We start from the raw sequence: 22,428 nt of genomic DNA, 5'->3' as shown, positions 1-22,428 counted from the left end.
TATGTAGGCCTTTTTCCAAAATTGATATTAAGAATAATTCTGCCAATATTTTTTTTAATAATAATCAATCGCGGTGTCGCTTGGGGCAAACCGGGGTGATGCGAACCCCCCTCCCCTCACAGCAGCTACCCTTCTCACTCGCAAACAGGCAGCCCGAGATAAGCCATAAAAGTGAATAAAAACCAAAAACCAAAGAGAAGGGGGGGGAATTGCTTATGAGATTCTGGGAAAATCCCTACACAGCTTCAAAGCCCGTACAAAACAACAAGCTCGCGAGCTTCCCGGGCAGCGAAAACCAAACAGACGAGTTTTAGGTTATTTTAATTAACAGAAAGTCCAAAAACTTAGCGACACGAAGAAGTGAACATCATAGACCCACACACTCACTCCGATTAAAGACCAGGCTACAATCTATATTAGTGGATTATTATTTCTCATATGAGTTTAATACTAAAGTTATTCACCATTATTATTTTTTTATTCTTCTCTCTACGCGACTTTACTAAGCACCAAAAAAATGAATTCTGGCAGTCAGGGATGTTTTAAACCGAAACTCAGTTACATCTCCAACCTCGGAATAACAAAAAATAAAAATAATAACTCGAGAATAAACAGCACAAATCCCTGGATACAGACGGGGGAATGAAGGTTGTTAAAACCCGAGGAACATACGTGGTGATAACAATGCTAAATCACGAATCTTGGGAAACATACACCAAATAATAATTATGAAGTATTAAACCGAGGGTTATCCAGAAGAGATGAGGTGAAATAGGTCAAACACACATAACCAAGATAAAATGTATCCCATAGAGAAAGGGGAGGGCATCTCCCCTTAAAAATCAAAATCAAACACCACGATGGAAATACTGTAAACACTGCTACAAACATACCTTGAGTCACTTGCAGAATCAGAACTACAAAGCGGTATGGTATCAAGCTATAAGAGGTAAAATAAAATGTTGAACTTCCAAACCATACAACAGAATACAACTTCAAAAGCCACAACACACCCCTTTGTGAGAGGCAAAAGAATGTAATACCGGGAGGGAAGAGAAGAGGGGGGAGAATGCGACCGGACAGGGGGAAACCCCCCTCCTTCCAGATTAATTATTGCAGAGGGTTGAAGAAGAAGGACACACTTGGGGGCAATCTGGGGCATCTGTTTTCATTTTAAGGCGGGATGGCTTGAGGAAGGCGACAGGAACCAGGCCTTGATGAAACTTATATTACTTCAATAAAATTAGAACACAGCCCGGAAAAACAGCTGTTCCCACAGGCTGAGAGCGAAATCAAAGGAAGTTCTGGTCCTTTGTGAAAAGGCGAGCCGAGGGGAGAGAATTTCACATAAAAACAGAGACACGACCCATACATCGACACTACAACCATCAGCTACAGAAGTCTGTGACAAGCTACACTGCGACCAGCGACAGAAGACAACCATCAGCTACAGAAGACAACCATCAGCTACAGAAGAGAACCGTCAGCTACAGAAGTCAACCGCCAGCTACAGAAGAGTTCTGCGATGGCGAGCAACGTCAAGCAATCAACCTCAAGAAAGGGCAGAAAGCGCCAAGCATCGACCAAGCCAGCATCGCAGAGAACCCGATTCACACGCAATCGGCACCGCCAGAGAGCACGGAGCAGAAGAGAGCACGCTGCAGCGTAACCAGCGTCGCCAAGCAAGGATGTCAGCTGCCAGCGGACAAGCTGCCGATGCTATCTGACGACGGGATTATCGCGCACCGACGGCGAGCGTCGTGGACAGAAACTGCGGCCGCCCGTGAGAAAGAGAGCCAAGCTGTCTGTATGATACGCCTACACTCACACATTACAACGCATCGCCTGGCATCTGCTTGACGCAAAGAATTGATCAAGGAGACAAACCACACATAACACATACCTGGACTAATAATAAGAAGACTCATGATAAGTGTGTCAACTATTAGCTGATAACGAAAAACATGGCTGCCATTGGGTTACGTGGATAAGGTCGTTTAGAATTATTTTAGTAGTTATGTTTCTGTTATTTGCATAAATATTACCAATTAATTCAGATGAAAACTAAACGTTTAGAAACCTAGGTTACGAATCTACACACTCACAGGGAGAACATTGTGTTAAAATCTTCCTTTTGATCACAGAATCTGCCCGCGAATTTATTGCAGCCTTAGCCAATTGATAAGTATTTGCTGAAGCAGGCATACTGCCGCACACCATTGTTCCAAGACATTTCGTTAATTACATAATCATGCCAATGAATTCATTGCCGTATACTTTTGCCTTCAGGACGTGTTTCTTTATTGCCATTCATGTGAATATCGTTGTATGAATTTTTAAGGACTTTTTCCTATCGCCGTATATGCTCGTGTTACTCTGAGGAATTAATCAATTGTTCTGTTACCTAGTTAACAAACACTGTCTGAGGGTTAAATGTACAGATCAATGAGGAGAACATCTCCAGGAGTACTGTGACAATTCCAAGCATGTTTTGTTTCGAAATTAAAATTGTTTAACGCAGAAGTGTCTGAGTGGTGCCTTCCTAAGTTTATGCATAATAATCTTAATTGTAAGAACTGTATCCTGCGGTGAGATTTGAATTTGGAGACCTGACAAACACACTAAGACATAATCAGTAAATGTTAAAGCGAGAATAATTGTATTATCCCGATTGATAATACAACCCTAGACAACGAAGCCAAGCTTAAATTAGCATACTTACATCACACTTGCATAACTTCATACAATTAATTGTATTATCCCGATTTGATATGACCCTCGACAACGAGGTAGAGCCTAATTATCATAACGGCATGCATCAGCATAATAGCATACAATTACATAACTGAATACAATTACACCTTCCCAATTAGCATAATGTATGTGCATAATTACATAAATTAGCATGTTTCGGATAACTACGCGTTTTCCCATTTTCATTAAATTTTTATTGTTTTTATTAATTTTTTCAAGACCCGGCATATACAACAATAGACATGGTAGAAGAAAGCAGTATAGTACTGCAGGAAAGTGTTCTATGCTAAATAAGTTAGGAAAGCATTCAGGACTCAGAATTAATGTGGAAAAGAAATATACTATGATGTTTGTAAGGGAGGACATTGAGAAAAAAAAGTATTACTAGAAAGCAGCAATATTGTGAATATAAAGGAATTTGCATAATTAGGAAGTCTACCGACATGAGACAACGACTGCACGAAAGACATAAGAGCGAGGATCTCATGCAAAATGAGTAATGGCAAGATTCAATAACATCTGGAGAAGCAAGAAAATCAGCTACAAGACCAAACAGAAACATCTTAAGGATATGGGTGTCTAGTATAGCGTTGTATGTCTTCGAGACTTGGACATTGAAATTGATTGATAGAGATATGATATGGGCATTCGAAATGTATTGCTGTAGAAGGAAATTGTATCTAAACTTGACCCAAAGAGGGACCAACGTAGAAATAAGGAAAAAGGTTGCACGTAGAAAAATACCCGATGCAGGCAGTGATAAGAAGAAAACTGGCACTATTTGGACACATATGTAGGATGGACAACAACAGGGAAAAAAATGCGTTTGGAAAAATGGAAGGAACCGGAAAGAGAGGAAGACCTAATAGAGAATGGTTTGACAACGACATAAGATATTGGTGCCAGAAAGATGTGGCACTACTCAAGTATATTGCCACAAGACAGAGAAATGTGGAAACAAGTGACAAAGTGTGCAATGGACACCTACGGACTATCTACCCATGGATTGTGATGATGATGCTTCTAATGTTCAAGATAGACTCCGCTGGGAAACCTGGCATCCAACTAATCTCTAAGCGCTTTGAACTGATCACATTCCAAGTTGCGTCACCCACTTTTCAAACATAGTAAATCCCTTTTCACGTGCGGCATTCAGACGACATGTTTTCGCTTGAACACGGTTTTACTTTTACGAAACAGGTATCGCTTAACACGCACTGTGCCCACTATAACGCGAGTCTAGTGTGTAAAGGACTACTCGCAATAATGTGAGTCTAGCGCGTGATGGACTACTCGCGATAACGCAAGTCTAATACGTGACGGACTACTCTGTAACGTGAGTCTAGCACGTGACAGACTACTCCCTATAATTCGAGTCTAAATTGTGACGGACTATTTTTCTGAGTGGCGTGAGTATTGGCAGCATTATTCGGTGATGTTGAGAGCTGATACTGTAGTACTGATACTGTAGTACTAGCACTGTAGTACTGGTACTGTAGTACTATTACTGTAGCAGGGACGTGCTGTCAGGGGAGGCAGAGCCTCACCTGTCATACTCCAATGAAAATATCTGTTACGAAAAGTAGAAAAAAAGAATAATCAAATAAAATGAATATTAAGATTTTTCCACTAATCTGTGTTATAAATGTAATTTCTGTATGATGCCAATCATTTTTATTGTCAAAATCGCCAAATTTGTGGAGCTCTGCTGCAAAAAGGTGAGGAAGCGACGAGCTCAGCCTCCCCTCTGATTGCGCAACCCCTCAGTAACTGGATGGAGCACGGACAATAAGCGCGTGCCTGTCACTATCTCAGTATGTCACCAATGTAATGTTTGTAGACCCCTTAATTTCATGTTCTCGCCTTCCATACTTATATCACGTATGTGTATAAAGATATTTAGGCTCGCTGGTCTCGTCATGAAACTGCAATGAAAAAGCACCAGGGGCGGCAGCTATCACATCTGCCTTACTGAGGGGGACGTGTCTAACACGCCTCCCTCAGTGAGGCCACGCCACCCTCAGTGTGTGAATCTGGCTCTGACACTAGCCAGTGCCTCCCCAGCCATTGACCTCACCGCACGTCACTGTGCTGTAGTACTGGTATTGTCGTACTAATACTGTAGTACTGTAGTCCTGGTGGTGTAGTACAATCAGAAGGATAAAGAAACGGATTGGACTAGTTGTATATGGGGATGGGATTATGGACACGAATGTTGTGGAAAGGATGGAAGAGCGAAAAGAGAAAGGCAGAGAACAGAGGCGCATGGAGAAGATGGCAGCCAAGGAGCTGCCGCACAGGCAGAGCAGCACCACAAGAGATCACGATCCAACTCCTCTCTGTCTGCCTCTTCCCTTGCACGGCTCCACTGTGCAATTCTCTCATCCAAGCATCGTCCCATCCCCCAAACTCTTACAATAATAACCTTGCTCAATGCAAGACACGTGTCAACTCTTACCTCTGATTGTGCTGTCTGTTGGTGACCGCTTGACATTTTGGGGCCAGTGCTCAAGCACCTGTTTAAACAAAATCTGGACGACAGCGCAATAAAGCCAAGATCCCCCATATATTTCGATTTAAAGCTTTCGTGACTGCAATGATTCATCTTCTTTGGTTCTTTCGGTAAAGTCACGTAGAATGAGAATAAAATAATAAAATTGATAAAATAAAATAACACAATAATATTCTCACGACGTTTCGGCCACAACACAAGCGGCCTTCATCAGGTGAAGGGAGCGAGACTGTCTGGTAGGACAGCGCTGGAGTGAGAGAGCCACGTTCAGATCACGGCTTTTAAGCTGTGTGAGAGGAACAAAGAGCCTTAGAGTCGCGGCATCTCTTCAGAAAGGTGAGAGACTCGATTAGTTGAGCCTTCTTATCCCGAAGTCTGTTGAATGATCTTAAGGATGTGTGGAATCCCTCCCCGTAGAGGCGGTTAAATTTCGATTTAAAGCTTTCGTGACTGCAATGATTCATCTTCTTTGGTTCTTTCGGTAAAGTCACGTAGAATGAGAATAAAATAATAAAATTGATAAAATAAAATAACACAATAATATGCTCACGACGTTTCGGCCACAACACAAGCGGCCTTCATCAGGTGAAGGGAGCGAGACTGTCTGGTAGGACAGCGCTGGAGTGAGAGAGCCACGTTCAGATCACGGCTTTTAAGCTGTGTGAGAGGAACAAAGAGCCTTAGAGTCGCGGCATCTCTTCAGAAAGGTGAGAGACTCGATTAGTTGAGCCTTCTTATCCCGAAGTCTGTTGAATGATCTTAAGGATGTGTGGAATCCCTCCCCGTAGAGGCGGTTAAATTTCGATTTAAAGCTTTCGTGACTGCAATGATTCATCTTCTTTGGTTCTTTCGGTAAAGTCACGTAGAATGAGAATAAAATGATAAAATTGATAAAATAAAATAACACAATAATATTCTCACGACGTTTCGGCCACAACACAAGCGGCCTTCATCAGGTGAAGGGAGCGAGACTGTCTGGTAGGACAGCGCTGGAGTGAGAGAGCCACGTTCAGATCACGGCTTTTAAGCTGTGTGAGAGGAACAAAGAGCCTTAGAGTCGCGGCATCTCTTCAGAAAGGTGAGAGACTCGATTAGTTGAGCCTTCTTATCCCGAAGTCTGTTGAATGATCTTAAAGATGTGTGGAATCCCTCCCCGTAGAGGCGGTTAAATTTCGATTTAAAGCTTTCGTGACTGCAATGATTCATCTTCTTTGGTTCTTTCGGTAAAGTCACGTAGAATGAGAATAAAATAATAAAATTGATAAAATAAAATAACACAATAATATTCTCACGACGTTTCGGCCACAACACAAGCGGCCTTCATCAGGTGAAGGGAGCGAGACTGTCTGGTAGGACAGCGCTGGAGTGAGAGAGCCACGTTCAGATCACGGCTTTTAAGCTGTGTGAGAGATACAAAGAGCCTTAGAGTCGCGGCATCTCTTCAGAAAGGTGAGAGACTCGATTAGTTGAGCCTTCTTATCCTGAAGTCTGTTGAATGATCTCGCTCCCTTCACCTGATGAAGGCCGCTTGTGTTGTGGCCGAAACGTCGTGAGAATATTATTGTGTTATTTTATTTTATCAATTTTATTATTTTATTCTCATTCTACGTGACTTTACCGAAAGAACCAAAGAAGATGAATCATTGCAGTCACGAAAGCTTTAAATCGAAATTTAACCGCCTCTACGGGGAGGGATTCCACACATCCTTAAGATCATTCAACAGACTTCGGGATAAGAAGGCTCAACTAATCGAGTCTCTCACCTTTCTGAAGAGATGCCGCGACTCTAAGGCTCTTTGTTCCTCTCACACAGCTTAAAAGCCGTGATCTGAACGTGGCTCTCTCACTCCAGCGCTGTCCTACCAGACAGTCTCGCTCCCTTCACCTGATGAAGGCCGCTTGTGTTGTGGCCGAAACGTTGTGAGAATATTATTGTGTTATTTTATTTTATCAATTTTATTATTTTATTCTCATTCTACGTGACTTTACCGAAAGAACCAAAGAAGATGAATCATTGCAGTCACGAAAGCTTTAAATCGAAATTTAACCGCCTCTACGGGGAGGGATTCCACACATCCTTAAGATCATTCAACAGACTTCGGGATAAGAAGGCTCAACTAATCGAGTCTCTCACCTTTCTGAAGAGATGCCGCGACTCTAAGGCTCTTTGTTCCTCTCACACAGCTTAAAAGCCGTGATCTGAACGTGGCTCTCTCACTCCAGCGCTGTCCTACCAGACAGTCTCGCTCCCTTCACCTGATGAAGGCCGCTTGTGTTGTGGCCGAAACGTCGTGAGAATATTATTGTGTTATTTTATTTTATCAATTTTATTATTTTATTCTCATTCTACGTGACTTTACCGAAAGAACCAAAGAAGATCCCCCATATAGCCTTTGGCAGCACCAATTTCAACCAGCACGACGTGGTTAGTGGCCAGGACCACGCCGGGCCACATTTGACTCCCAGTGCCCATGTTTACACACCACCACTGGTACATATTTAAGGCTGAGTCGACCTAGGCGAGGCCCAGGAATAGTTTACATATTCGTCCCCGATGGTGGCCGTGATAGGAATTAATAGTGGAATGTGCTAACCACTGTGCCACTGCTCCCCTTAGAGCAATAATGTGGGTATACCATTGAGTACATTAGTTCAGCAGATCTAATGTTACAGAACCTTGTCAAACTGACCTTGGAGTCAGAACACAATAATAGCATTGACAGCTAACTTGGGAACTGAGAGGGAGAGTACTCCCCCCTTTTCCGACCATACAATGAATTGCTTGCAGCTTTGTTAATATAAACGAAACACAATCTACCTCCGAAAAGGAAGGCTTCGACATAACTAAGAAAGTTTTCATTTATTGGAAACCGAGGCAGCTCTTTCTTATAGGCATAATCCCATAAATTAAATAAATATTTGGTATACATTGCTCAGTTCATGATTTTAGTATATCCACGCATACCACCACTGAACTGTGGGCAGATCAGCAGTGGCTGTGGCTCTTCGTGGTCCATATTTGCCGAGTGCAACAGCTCGTACACTTGGAAGGTCGCTCCATCACGAGATCCGACCGTATGCGGTCAAGACAGAGCCACCACTGGACGTGTAGTGGAAAGCAGTGGATAAGCAGAAGAGAAGCTGTAACACAGCTGTAGTAAGTTCAAAGCAGTAAGCTATAGAGGGGTTTTCAGGAGTTGAGAAGCTGAAACAATATATAACGCAGATCTGTAGATTTTCCGTTGTTGAAGAGTGAACATGTGTAGTGACATAGAATGGGTGACTAGGGCCCGTAGTGCTGGGAACTGGTAGAGAGTGTGATTGTGGGTGTAGTAGCCCGGTCTACCAACAGGGCAGGTAAAATGTGCCACTGGAGCGCGTAGCGCCGGTTGCTGGCAGAGAGGGGGGATCTGAGGACACAGAAACCAGTCTGCCAGCAGGGCACGTGATATGCCGGGGTAAGGGATGTAGGGTAAAGGTGACAGAGGGGACACGTGGGGCAAAGCCCAGAACCTTCTGGTAGGTTCTATAAGGGGGCGTGGCCGAGGGCGGAGCCAGGCCACGCTGGGGAGGATTAAAGGGAGGTCCCGACACTGGGTCGGGGCTGTCGTTTGGAATGGAACCCGTCGTCTACGCAAGTCTTCGTCCCCGTCTTCACCTCCTCGGCATTGTGGGTCAGGCAGTATGCTGGCTGTCCTGACCCGTGTGTAGTTATCCCCTGTACTAAATATATAATAAACGTGTGTGCCTGCTACTATTAGTGTCTCTGGAGTGACTACTACACATGTAAAGAGTCGTTGGTGACTAAGTGGAGATAAGTACGACTCAAGGAGAAGATCCACAAAGAACACCGACATCAAGTGGCAAGCAGTAACCAACACGAGCTCTAGAGTGACTTTATAACTACAAGTTCGTGGACGATTATCACGGTGAAAATTTATGTCAAGCTGTCGCCTGACGGGGAGAGAGAGCTGTGCTGTCTATACCCACGAGGAGATCGTGTCTGCACATCGTCAGAGTTGAGCATTGAGAGCACAGCTGCTGTGCTGTCGTATGTATGCTTGTTCAACTTCTTTCGCACCATACGTAGCCAACCATGCTAATCGGAGGTGCTGTCATTATTTACCCGCGTCATCGTCATGGCGGGTCCGTCGTTCATGTCCCCACTGCTGGTGTGTGGCTGTGTCAATGCACCATCGCGCTGTCGACATCGATCTGCACTGCACTGGAAGATGCACCGTGCACAGACTCCTACAGCCGAGAGAAGCGCTTATTAATAACTGCAAACTAAGAATACTAGACTATTGCTCAAAGTCCAATTAATCACTAAAGTATCACAACTATACTTCGAGTGTGTGGTATCAGGTCCTTACTAATTTTCTGAATCTTTAATTTAGATAGGAGGAATCCGTCGGGCTATGAAGCAATTTTTCACAGATGTCCAGTAGGGGCGGGTCAGCAAGTTCCAGTTGTGCATACACATTTACTGCTTTTGATGTCGGATAGTTTTATATTCATTGCTTTCACATACAGAGCATTGCCTCTTTGATCTGCTTTTTGATAACTATGCCAATAACATTCGTAACAATATAATTATAAGTTGTACCGAACACTGGTTGCATATTAATGTCTCTTAGTAAAGACTTTCTTGCATTAAGGTAATGTTTACCACGTGTGTGGTTTACCAGTGGGTTCAACCATTCCGTTGCATGTGAGGATATCAAACGAATCAGATTTCAATGGGTTACTTTCATTATTAAAATATACCCTAGACAACGAAAGACCCAAATAATAGACAAATACAAATTTGAATGACAACAGCCGCTATTCCCCACGAAGTGGCGGTGACATCACAACGCGCTGGTGCCAGGCTAGGTGAACTCTGAGGCAACGTGAAGTGTCGAAGCCTCGCAGGCAGGAGGTTATTTATACATCAGCCCATCTCTTTTCCAGCCCGTCGCACTGTGATCTATCTAGCCTTGTGGTTAAACCCAGGATGGATGATCGGAGGCACACACGGCACATACGGGCAATGGAGACGCTCCCGCTGCTGCTGCTGTTGAGGCTCGTGCTGCTCGCTGTGCTGCTCCCTCTGTTTCCTGCAGCTGCAACGGAGAGAGGATGGTGAGAGGGCGAGAGAGTGTGGGGGTGGAGGAGGGGTGTTAGAGATGAGTGTACCAACGAGAAAGAGGGGTAAATGGAGAGAGATGGGGGGGGGGTCTATGGAGAGAGAGAGGAATGTATGGAGAGAGAGGAATGTATGGAGAGAGAGGGGTGGTGTTTGGAGCGAGAGAGAGGGGTGTATGGAGAGAGGGGTGTATGCAATGGCGGAGCCAGGATTTTCAGGTAGGTGGGGCAATCCCTCCAGCAATGGAAAATTATAGTTGTTAGTAAGTGAAGACTTGTCCCTTGCTTTTTATTCGACGTGTGTGATCGGCATCGCACTCGCTGAAGGTGAATGCCTTCAGGGAAGTCGTGTACTGTATACGCAACTGCGCACAATTCTGAGTCACTTATAACTGCTTTTCCGTTGCTTATTGCCAATTATGGACTCAGACTATTGCTCTGTCATATCATAGAGTCGCTGGCACGTAATAATATGCTACACAGTGGCAGTGGGGGGGTCGCAAAATGCCGTTTTATTACAAATAAACCCCAATGATCCGATCGAAATTAGGGATTTCGATCGGATCATTGGGGGGGCACGTGCCTCACCCCACCCCCACTGGCACTGCCAGTGGGTGTATGGAGAGAGTAAGAGAGGTGTTTGACTTTCAAACCACTTTATTGCTGCAAGCAGCAAAGGCGATGGAGCCCATTTCGATAAAAGTCACCGAATACAGCATCACGTCACCAAACACTACCCGCAGCACATGCGCTACAGGCGCAACACAAACAACACGTCATTACGCACGCCATTAAATGCAGAATGCGGTTTGCACTGGCGCAGAGGGCTTGACCGGCCCTCCACCGTTCAAAGAACATAGTTCATTTATTTGGTATAGCCCTGTGAGCCATTCGGCTCTTGAATCGGGTGCAACCGCAACAAACAAAAAACATGAACAAGAAAACATCTTAAAGTGATTATGTGACTGTGCAAACAGAAAATACAGGAAAAAATATCAAAAAATTCCTGAAATAGCACCGAAACACCAACGCTGTGTGCAAAAATCCCAGTGGGATGCAAGTCAAATAACAACAACAACAACCACAAGACAACTAAGATTAAGGCCATCAGTCTAACTCCGTACTACAATAAACAAAAACATGGCCAAAACAAAAAAACTTTTCGAAATCACCAAAATAAAAGCCATAAATCCAATGTAACAGTGATCATAGGGACTGTGACCGAATTTTTTTTACAATAAACTACATAAATAAATGATAACACCAAAATCTAGAGCCATATTTTGGCCACTGAATAGCAGTGGCAGCTAGGGTTGTACAACTCCTCTAGAGCAGTTTTGAGTGAAGATCTCATAGGTAGTGATTCAAGTTGCAGTTTATTGGCAATAGCATTCCAGACCCTGGGGGCATCAATAGCAAAGGCCCTTCCTCCAGTTTTTGTACGGCAATAGGGAATGTGAAGCTGGTAAATGAGCGAAGACTTGAGGTCAAATTTGTTCTTTGAAACAGAGAGGAGATCCAGTAGGTAGTCTGCGGAATTTTTTGTAAGTACATCGTGAATAAATAAGATCTGGTGCACAAGCCGTCGAACATTAAGAGCTGTTAAGTTTGACCCAATGTAGAGATCACAGTGGTGAGTCCTATATGGGCAGTTCAATGCAAATCTTAAGGCCGAGTGATAGATGGAATCAAGCTTCTTCAGTACAGTACTTGGGGCTGATTTATACACGTCACAGTAGTCAAGTAGAGGCAGTATGGTAGCTTTTAGCAATTCCAAACGAAACATTGGGGGGAAGCAGTGCTTGTGTCAATACAGAAAACCAATTTTTATTTTTGTCTTTTAACCAATATAATCAATGTGATCTTCAAAACTAAGTTTTGAATCCAGGATGACCCCAAGATACTTATAGATCTTGACTTGCTCTATTTGATAATTATTCAAGGAATGTAATTGGGGAAAAATAACTTCCTGCTTTAGTCCCGGAGAGAAGCATAGCACCTTGGTTTTGGAGGTATTCAGGACTAGTTTAAGATAAACTAGCTGATGTTGTAGTTTGTTGAATCACCCTGGAGCTTAGCAATCACGTCATCCGGAGAGCGGCCAGCAGTAATCAGTATCGTGTCATCTGCAAAAAGATTTAACCTGGAATGATCCAGTTCAGTGCTCAAGTCATTGACATAAAGAGAGAACAAGAGGGGTCCGAGGATGGAACCCTGTGGAACCCCTTTTGTTATCTTAACACTGTTTGACCTCCAACCATCTGTGAATACAGTTTGGGTGCGAGAAAAGAGGTATTTTTTAACCATTGTACTGTGTTCTCGGAAAAACCAAGGCAACTTAGTTTACTAAGCAGGGTGTTGTGGTCTACTGTATCAAAAGCTTTGGACAGGTCAAGTAAAAGACAGGCACAGTACTGCTTATTATCAAGGCTATTGTAAATTTGATTCAAAGAGTCTAATGCAGCAGATGTGGTGCTGTATTTTTTCCGGAACACAGATTGTTTTAGATGTAGTAGATTGTTGGTGGACAGGAAACTGCTAATTTGGTAGTTCAATAATTTTTCAAAAATTTTCATCAATGGGGACAAAATTGAGATAGGTCGGTAGTTATTGGGATCATCTTTGGGCCCCCTTTGTGAAGTGGACGGACATAGGAATGTTTCCATTCTAGAGGAACTGATGCTTCTTTGATGGACAGGTTGAAAATATGGGCTATAGGTTTGTATATTAGGTGACCAACAGTTGGTAGAGCAAAGACGGGAAAACTATCTGCTCCGGTAGAGGAGGACCCTTTGAGGTAGGACAGTTGTTTCAGAACATTACTTTCGTGGATTGGTTGGAAACTAAATTAGTTTAATGTTTGGACAGGGATGTAGGAATTTGCAGGAGCAGGGGTGACTCCCAATACATTATCAAAAAGATTACCAGCTTCAGAAAAATGAAGGTTAAAATTGTCAACTATTTTTTTGGGATCTGAAAAATATTCCCCATTTCGGTGATGCTCAACGGGCAGATTTTCTGTTTTGGATGCCTTTTCGATAGATTTGATTGTTTTCCAAAAAATCCTGGCATTTCCATGTGATTCCAGGAGAGTGGAGGAAAAATAGGCATTTTTTGCATGCCGTATTTTTTTTACGCATCTATTCCTTAAAATCCTGTATTCTAGCCAGTCATTTACCAAATTAATTTTCTGAGCACATGCCCAAGCCTGCGTCGCCAGCATTGACGTGGTACGCGTGCTCCAGCTGGAGCCGTGCCTTAAGCAGGCCCCTGAACATTGACACCGCAGAGCAGCCGTCAGTGTCGCCTTGAAGCATCTTTTTCCTGGTCTTGTAAACTGCCATTTTTGCTTGGGCATAGACGAAGTTTGTAAAATCGTGGCCCTTATTAGCCAGGCAAGGCATATATGAAACTGCTCTTGTAAAAAGGTTTATGCAGAGAGAGGGGTATATGGAGAAAGAGGAGGTGTATGGAGGGAGAGAGTGAATGGAGAGAGGGGGGGTAAAATAGATGTAATTTGCATTCACAGTAACTGAGGAAAAACTGGTCCTAACCGGTTAAGGGATTTCCTTACATTTGCCAATGCCTCGCATTAAGCGGAATAACTTTTAGCTCATAAACATAGGGGCTACCGTGGTGCCAGTTACCGCATTGACTTTTCAGTGTGGAGGTAACCGGTTTAAGCCAATCTCCTGGCCGGGAAGCCAGTTTAAATAATAGGGCAAGTGTCCCTAATGCCCCGCTCTGTTCACCCAGCAGAATAAATGGGGGCCCCCACAGTTGTTCAACCATCAGATACCGCGTGTGGTGGGGTAAAGTGTAGGTACGCCCACCTCTTCCTCATAAACTTACCCTGGAAACGATTACTGGTCTGGTTCATGGGCAAAGCCTTACTTGTACGCATGTGTTTGTATGAAGATGGAAGCCTTCACGCGGCCCACTTTGTTCAGTGAGAGTTACCATCAGAGACGGTATCCCTCTAGAATTCCTCCATCACTTAGCTCCTATGGGACTCCAATTTCTGATACAACTGTACACAAACACCATGAAAACTGTAGATATAAAAAATAGAAAAAATTAAAGTAAATAAAATAAAAATAAAACTTACGACGTTTCGATCACAACACAAGCAATCGTCATCAGGAGGAAAAAGGAGGCCGTGATGGCGTGGAGGCCGTGATGGTGGGGAGGAGGCCGTGATGGCGGAGAGGAGGCCGTGATGGCATGGAGAAGGCCGTGATGGCATAGAGGAGGCCGTGATGGCGGGGAGGAGGCCGTGATGGTGGGGAGGATGCCGTGATACACTCATTCATCTTACACTGACTCATTCACACATCATACACTGACTCACTCACACATCATACACTCACACAACCACTGACCCATTCACTCATCATACACTGGGAGTGTCATGCTGCCAGCTATGACTGCAAGTTTGATCGTACATGTTATGTATATCGTTTATTGTTACATTTGAATCACAGTTCCTATGATTACTGTTGTTACATTGTTTTTATAGCTTTATTTTGGTGATTTCGAAAACATATGGTTAAGCCATGTTTCTTGCGGAAGTGCGGAGTTGGCCTGATGACTTTAATCTAAATTGTCTTATGGTTGTTATTATTTGACTTGCATCACACTGGGATTTTTGCACACAGCCTTGTAATATGGTAGGTTTTTTTTCTGGAAGATTTGCTGGTTTATCCAGGATGTTTCTGTTGCGCGTCATTGCTTTAAGATGTTCTCTGTTCATATTTTGTTTGTTGCGGTTGCACCCGACTCAAATGCCGCATGGCTCACAGGGCTATACCTAATAAATGAAAAAAAAATAACTTGATATCTACGTGACTTTACCGAAAGAACCAAGAATATGAATTCGTGCAGTCACAAAAGTTTTAAGTCATTCATTACTGTACTCAAACTGGGCAAGCTAACTGACAATCCGGAAAGCTATAGGCTGATATCACTCCTGTGCATAATCTATAAACTCCTGGAACGCATCATCCTCCAGAGAATCAGCCCCCTCGTTGAGCCAGTGATCACTGAAGAACAAGTGGGATTCCGGCCTGGATGCAGCTGCTGTGACCAAGTTGTAGCCCTTGCAACGCACATCGATGCCAGATTCCAGAAGAAATCCAAGATCGGTGCAGCCTTTTTGGACTTGTAATCGGCCTACGACTGGATTAACGACTTGATGTTGAAGTTCACAATAACCATTCTCTGCCTCAAAATAATGCTGAGAAATAGGTGACTGCATGTCTATGTGGCCAACAAATCGAGCTCATCATGGTTCTTCAGCAATGGATTACCACAAGGTTCATTATTCTCGACAACGCTCTTCAATATCTACAATGACATGCAGCCAACCAGGTCACGCAAATGTTTTATGTGAATGACCTTGCTCTGGCAACACAAGCTGCCACTTTCAACAACATCGAATCCACTCTGAACCAAAACATAAACACCATGGCTTAAACCAAAACCCCAAAAATTAACAGTCACCGCTTTTCATCTTGATAGTAGAAGCCCCAAGTATACTCTGAAAGTGACCTGCGGCAATAATGTGCGACACGACCACAGTGAAATCTATCTCGGAGTGAAGCTGGACCAACCACCTGAAAAAGGTAACTGCCAGACCAGTATGGACCAGACGTAGTAACACTCGACTTGTTGATGTCTAACTGAACACTGCAATGCGGTGTATCACTGTAATCCTGAAGTTGACCCCAACACCCTGGCTGCTCGTGCTGTCACAAATCTTTCCCGCATCTATCTGCAGAAAAGCTGCAATCCTTCGGGAAATACTGGGAATACAGGAAAACAGTTGCCTTCCCATTCATCAGGACCTCAATAACATCCCTCATCATCACTTGAAGTCACGCAAGGCCTTTTGGACCCATGTGCTTTACCTTCAACGAATACAAGCAAACAGTTGCCTTCCCATTCACCAGAACCTCAATAACGTCCCTCGTCATTGCTTGAAGTCACGCAATCCCTATTGGACCCATGTGCTTAACCTTCAACGATGTGAGTTCAACCCCAATGAAGCTTGGATATCTGAATGGAATTCAAAAGAACTCACAAACACCTTGTAAAAAACCCAACGCAGAAGATCCCTAGTTTTGATCTTCCATGAAGCTCATGATCCACCCTAAACCACATCCGCACAAACCATGGCAGAGATGGATACCTGATGCCGAAATAGAAATAAAACTCCCCAGTGTGCGACTGTGGTCATCCAGAACAGACTGTACAACATATAAAGATGCAATGCCCAATCCACAAATACAAAGGAAACATTACAGAGATAGACTCTGCTGCTCCTGACGTGGTTGTCTGGCTTGACCACCTAAATGTAAAATTGTAGTTGTTTCTCTGCGTCTACATCAACCACACGAAAGAATACGATTTGATAGCCATCAGACATCAGAAGTGTATCACCCGTGATTTTAATCAGACAGTTTAAATGAGAACAGAGATGTTAGAATTGAGATGCCAATAGATGAAACTCGGTGGTTACAAAACTTTTGATGCAAATTGTGTGCGAAATCTCGGAACTATTAATAGACAATCAGACGCGCGTCGCAGATTTTTAGGATTGTCTAATGGTAATAACAACAGATTAGACAAATAAAGAGCAGATTTACGGACGGTATCCTTGTGAATGAAAATGCCCCTGCAGTGAAAATGTCTTCACACTCCAAGGATATTTGTACAGTCATGGCACAGAGGAGGAGGTCACAGTGGCGCGTGCTCCTGTACGGAGTTCCCACAGCGAATTGTAACACAGCTCGGCAAACCTGGTTAGCTTTGTTTAAGTGACCCGAAGAAGCAACCCGAAGAAGCAATCCGACATGCTGCTACATCACTGGCTTGAAATGTTTATCACGTAATTAACTCTTACTGGCCACATAAAGGAATCGGAACCAATACAGCTCTACAACCTTAAGTGGTACCAACAAGGGCAATGTCTGGCCTGTGCTGAAGGACGATTATTCTTAAAATTCGGGCTGCCTTTGCTCTTGGCTCTCCACATCTTTCAACAGCCGTCATTCACCACCTTGTGGCCGTTACATTACCACAGCGCTTGTGCCAGACTAGGTCCACTTTGATTCCACGTGAAGTTCCGAAGGCTCGCTGTCAGGAGGTCACAGGGCAGACCCAGATATTTTGGGTTGACTCACTGAGATGACTGACATAGCAGCACCTGTGCTCCCTCCTGAGTCTCAACTCTTCATCAGGAGGGTCCTGCCAGGTTTTTGCAGCAGGTGGCGATGTTGCTACTGCTGTGTGTGATCCCAATTGAGTAATTTGTAGGTACATTTTTAAGCATTGGGACGTTTTGACCAACACCCATTAAATGCGATGCTTTTTGTAATGTATTAAAAGAAACAGAGAACCTAGAGGAAACCCCTGCAAAACCGGGGGAGAACAAACACAGAGGAGCATGCGAGTTGGGAATCGAGCGCAGGTACTTCCTACTGCTGTTATTGCTGCAATGCTCACTCGATTGTGACACTGTAAACCTCGAACTAATTACAATCAAAACTGTATTGTTTTTATTCCTCTAACTTGAGTGATGTTCCTTATTTTGGTCATTAAAATGGAACAATGCGTCTTCTTTGTAAGCCCACTGGCGTCAGTGCAGTGGACATAATCTTTGATGAACATCTTTGATGAAGATAATGTTCACTGCATTAATACAATAGCTGTCTATTTGGATTTAGAACATCTTTAGAACATCCTGTATTCTTACCAGAAAGGGTAAAATATATTTTTTTCATAATTTTGATACCAGCAAACTGCTCCACCCGAGCTATTAATGATTTTATATTTCCATTGTCTTTGTACTGTTCGCTTTTTGGCATTCTCTGGTCTAACACCGGTGAGACAAAGGCCGTAAAGGAGGTTGTCTGGTGTAGGTCAATCAGTTTCAAGGACAATGCATACATGATTATCATAACATGTTTGTTTGCATGTTTTACCACAAGCATGTATGGTTAATGTAGACTTTGGTGTTTGCTCATCTTAAAATCTCCTGTATGATATCCGGCAAGGGTAAAGGCTTTTTCTTTTAACATCATCTTGATACTGGCAAAAAGAGTCACATGGAAGAAAAAAATGCATTAGCTCCTTTTATCCTAAGCCTATCTTGGCAGCCTTTTAAATTAAGTTTTAATATTTCCTACACTTAATTTACATTAGAAGTTATGACTTTGCCACCAGCAAATATGATATATACTGAATGTTTTATTAATCATTCGTATTCATGTCTGTTTCTCTAATTCCATTTTCGGAAATATCTCTAATGTTGCTGTATTGTTTAACTCCCGTTCTTATCTTATTCATAGAGATTAAAAGCGGTAACAAAAACAGAGCAATTTAGATGGCAAGGGACGTGTAAGGGCCGAGGAATAAGTGAGGGCCGAGGAATGAGTGACCATAACAGAGAGCACGTGGGGTCACGAAATGGATATAGGAGAGGGACGGGGCGGAGTGGAGTGGCAAGGGGAGGGAAGTGGACGTGAATGGTAAGTGGAGAATAGGTGAAGCTTTAAGATAAGAATGGAAGGAGGTTCAGGAGGGGAGCTGTATAATGTGCAGGGGCAATGTTGAGTCTATAGGCAGTGTTGCATCTATGGGTAGTGTTAATTTTATGGGCAGTATTGAGTATGTGGGCAGTGTTGAGTCTTTGGTTCTATTGGGTAAAGTCACATAGGTGAAAATAAAAGAACAAAAAAATGAATAAAAAATCACGACGTTTCGGCCACAACACAAGCGGCCTTCATCAGGTGAAAGGACGAGACTGTCTGGAGGACAGCGCTGGAGTGGAAGAAGCCACGCTCAGATCACGACCTTTAAGCTGTGTGAGAAGAAAAACACCAAGCGCCTTTTTTTTGTTATTTTATTTTCACCTACGTGACTTTACCCAATAGAACCAAAGAGTATGGATCCTAGCAGTCACGAAAGCTTTAAATCTAGAAGTGTTGAGTCTATCGGCAGTATTGCATCTATGGGCAGTGTTGAGTCTATAGGCCGTGTTGAGTCCATTGGCAGCGTTCAGTCTATGGACAGTGTTGAGTCTGTGATAGTGTTGAGTCTGGGCAGTATTAGTCTATGGAGGTGTGTAGTCTTTGGGCAGTGCTGAGTCTACGGGCAGCGTTGAGACTATGGGCATGGTTGAGTCTATGGTAAGTTTATGGGTAGTGTTCAATCTATGGGCAGTGTTAGTATATGGGCAGTGTTGAGTCTATGAGCAGTGTGAGTATATGGGCAGTGTTGATTCTACAGTGAGGGAAAAAAGTATGTGATCCCCTGCTGATTTTGCACATTTCCCCACTGACAAAGAAATGATCAGTCTATAATTTTAATGGTAGGTTTATTTGAACAGTGATACAGAATAACAACAAAATCCAGAAAAATTCATGTCAAAAATGTTATAAATTGATTTGCATTTTAATGAGGGAAATAAGAATTTGACCCCCTCTCAATCAGAAAGATTTCTGGCTCCCAGGTGTCTCTTATACAGGTAACGAGCGAGATTAGGAGCACACTCTTAAGGAGTGCTCCTAATCTCAGCTTGTTACCTGTATAAAAGACACCTGTCCACAGAAGCAATCAATCAATCAGATTCCAAACTCTCCACCATGGCCAAGACCAAAGAGCTCTCCAAGGATGTCAGGGACAGGATTGTAGACCTACACAAGGCTGAAATGGGCTACAAGACCATTGCCAAGCAGCTTGGTGAGAAGGTGACAACAGTTGGTGCGATTATTCGCAAATGGAAGAAACACAAAAGAACTGTCAATCTCCTTCGGCCTGGGGCTCCATGCAAGATCTCAACTCGCGGAGTTGCAATGATCATGAGAACGGTGAGGAATCATCCCAGAACTACACGGGAGAATCTTGTCAATGATCTCAAGGCAGCTGGGACCATAGTCACTAAGAAAACAATTGGTAACACACTACGCCGTGAAGGACTGAAATCCTGCAGCACCCGCAAGGTCCCCCTGCTCAAGAAAGCACATATACATGCCCGTCTGAAGTTTGCCAATGAACATCTGAATAATTCAGAGGACAACTGGGTGAAAGTGTTGTGGTCAGATGAGACCAAAAAGGAGCTCTTTGGCATCAACTCAACTCGCCGTGTTTGGAGGAGGAGGAATGCTGCCTGTGACCCCAAGAACACCATCCCCACCGTCAAACATGGAGGTGGAAACATTATGCTTTGGGGGTGTTTTTCTGCTAAGGAGACAGGACAACTTCACCGCATCAAAGGTACAATGGACGGGGCCTTGTACCGTCAAATCTTGGGTGAGAACCTCCTTCCCTCAGCCAGGGCATTGAAAATGGGTCGTGGATGGGTATTCCAGCATGACAATGACCCAAAACACACGGGCAAGGCAACAAAGGAGTGGCACAAGAAGAAGCACATTAAGGTCCTGGGGTGGCCTAGCCAGTCTCCAGACCTTAATCCCATAGAAAATCTGTGGAGGGAGCTGAAGGTTTGAGTTGCCAAACGTCAGCCTCGAAACCTTAATGACTTGGAGAAAATCTGCAAAGAGAAGTGGAACAAAATCCCTCCTGATATGTGTGCAAACCTGGTGGCTAACTATAAGAAACGTCTGACCTCTGTGATTGCCAACAAGGATTTTGCCACCAAGTACTAAGTCATGTTTTGCAGAGGGGTCAAATACTTATTTCCCTCATTAAAATGCAAATCAATTTATAACATTTTTGACATGCGTTTTTCTGGATTTTTTTGTTGTTATTCTGTCTCTCACTGTTCAAATAAACCTACCATTAAAATTATAGACTGATAATTTCTTTGTCAGTGGGCAAACGTACAAAATCAGCAGGGGATCAAATACGTTTTTCCCTCACTGTATGGGCAGCGTTTAGTTTATGGGCAGTGTTGAGTTTATGTGCTGATCTATTTTTGTAAATTATTTTTATTACCTTGATTTGAAGCTTTCGTGACCTCAGGAATCCATAATTTTTGGTTCTTTCGGTAAAGTCATGTAGCTAGAAAAAATAATAGATCACGACGTTTCGATCGCAACACAAGCAATCATCATCAGGCGGAAGAAAGAGTGAGTTGTTTTATTATACTTAAATATATACATTATTTCGGCCTTGGTTTGTGAGAGCTTGGATGACTCCATAAATCAGGCACAATGGTCATTCTTGATTTGAATGGTCATTGTAATATTTGGTATTTTCCAGAATCTTATTATATAGAGAAACCTTTCATAACACTCAATGCTTCATAGCAATAGAGCACCTGGGTTAAATTTACAACTGGGGCACCCTTCTGTTTGGAGTTTTCATGGTCCCTCCACCCCCCTGTTATGTAGAGTGAGTCAGTGAAGTGTGTTTTCTCTCTCCTGCACTGCATGGATGATTTCTGGGTTCTGTGATATCCTGCTTTAACTAAAACACATTCCAATGCTGAAAAAAATTCCTCCAAAACTATTCAGTAAACAAATACGCACGGAGAGGCAACAATCAACTCCCTTCCGCAAAAAAAATCGATAGGACTTTCCAGAAACATAGTATCCAGACTCAGTGAGGCATTCCTGGGTAAACAAGAGTAACAACACATTGCAAATAGATAATGAAATGCTACTTTGGTTATTTAAAAAAATCGAACATGCTTCTCCATTTCTAGCAATAATACAGGGGATGTTAAGATGTTCAAAGATAAAATAGACACCGATTATCACAAGGCATGGAGTCTGCATTAACCACATATGCTTGTGATAAAACATGCGAACAAACATGCTCTGAAAATATATATGATTGCTGGCCGTTTTTTGTCAATGTGTGCCTCATATGCCCCTTGTGGGGTGTAACTTTACGCCATGCATTCGGTGTGTACTTCCCTCTGGACAAATACCGAGCGGCCTCTACCATCCCCCACAGCAACTCGCAGCTGCGCTCTCCGGGAAAACCCACCCTTCTCTACCCCCTCTTCCCTTTGCACGCATCCATCTTCCAGCCATATTGGGCAGAAGGGTAGTGGCTACAGCCGT

At 43.3% G+C, this 22,428-nt stretch overlaps 1 protein-coding gene across 16 annotated transcripts in view; it reads right to left on the bottom strand.

The window, feature by feature from the left end:
* The window catches only part of LOC116938862 (toll-like receptor 2), a 59,205-nt gene that overhangs the window by 23,469 nt on the left and 13,308 nt on the right, over positions 1–22,428 (bottom strand). For 8 of the 16 annotated variants that reach the window (XR_012930296.1, XR_012930298.1, XR_012930294.1 and 5 more), the window contains exon 2: positions 10,294–10,371. Coding sequence is in view for 8 of the 16 variants with exons in the window: in XM_076054196.1 (XP_075910311.1) it covers positions 10,294–10,371 (78 nt within the window). In the remaining 8 variants the exon portion in view is untranslated. The other 8 variants (XM_076054204.1, XM_076054182.1, XM_076054191.1 and 5 more) reach the window with 3 other exon arrangements.

The sequence above is a fragment of the Petromyzon marinus genome, chromosome 4 (genome assembly GCF_048934315.1).
Source record: "Petromyzon marinus isolate PM22_M1 ecotype Great Lakes invasive population chromosome 4, UKy_Petmar_22M1.pri1.0, whole genome shotgun sequence".
Classification (NCBI taxonomy): domain Eukaryota; kingdom Metazoa; phylum Chordata; class Hyperoartia; order Petromyzontiformes; family Petromyzontidae; genus Petromyzon; species Petromyzon marinus.
The sequence above is the reverse complement of the archived record's forward strand: the minus strand, read 5'-3'. Positions and strand labels throughout refer to the sequence as shown.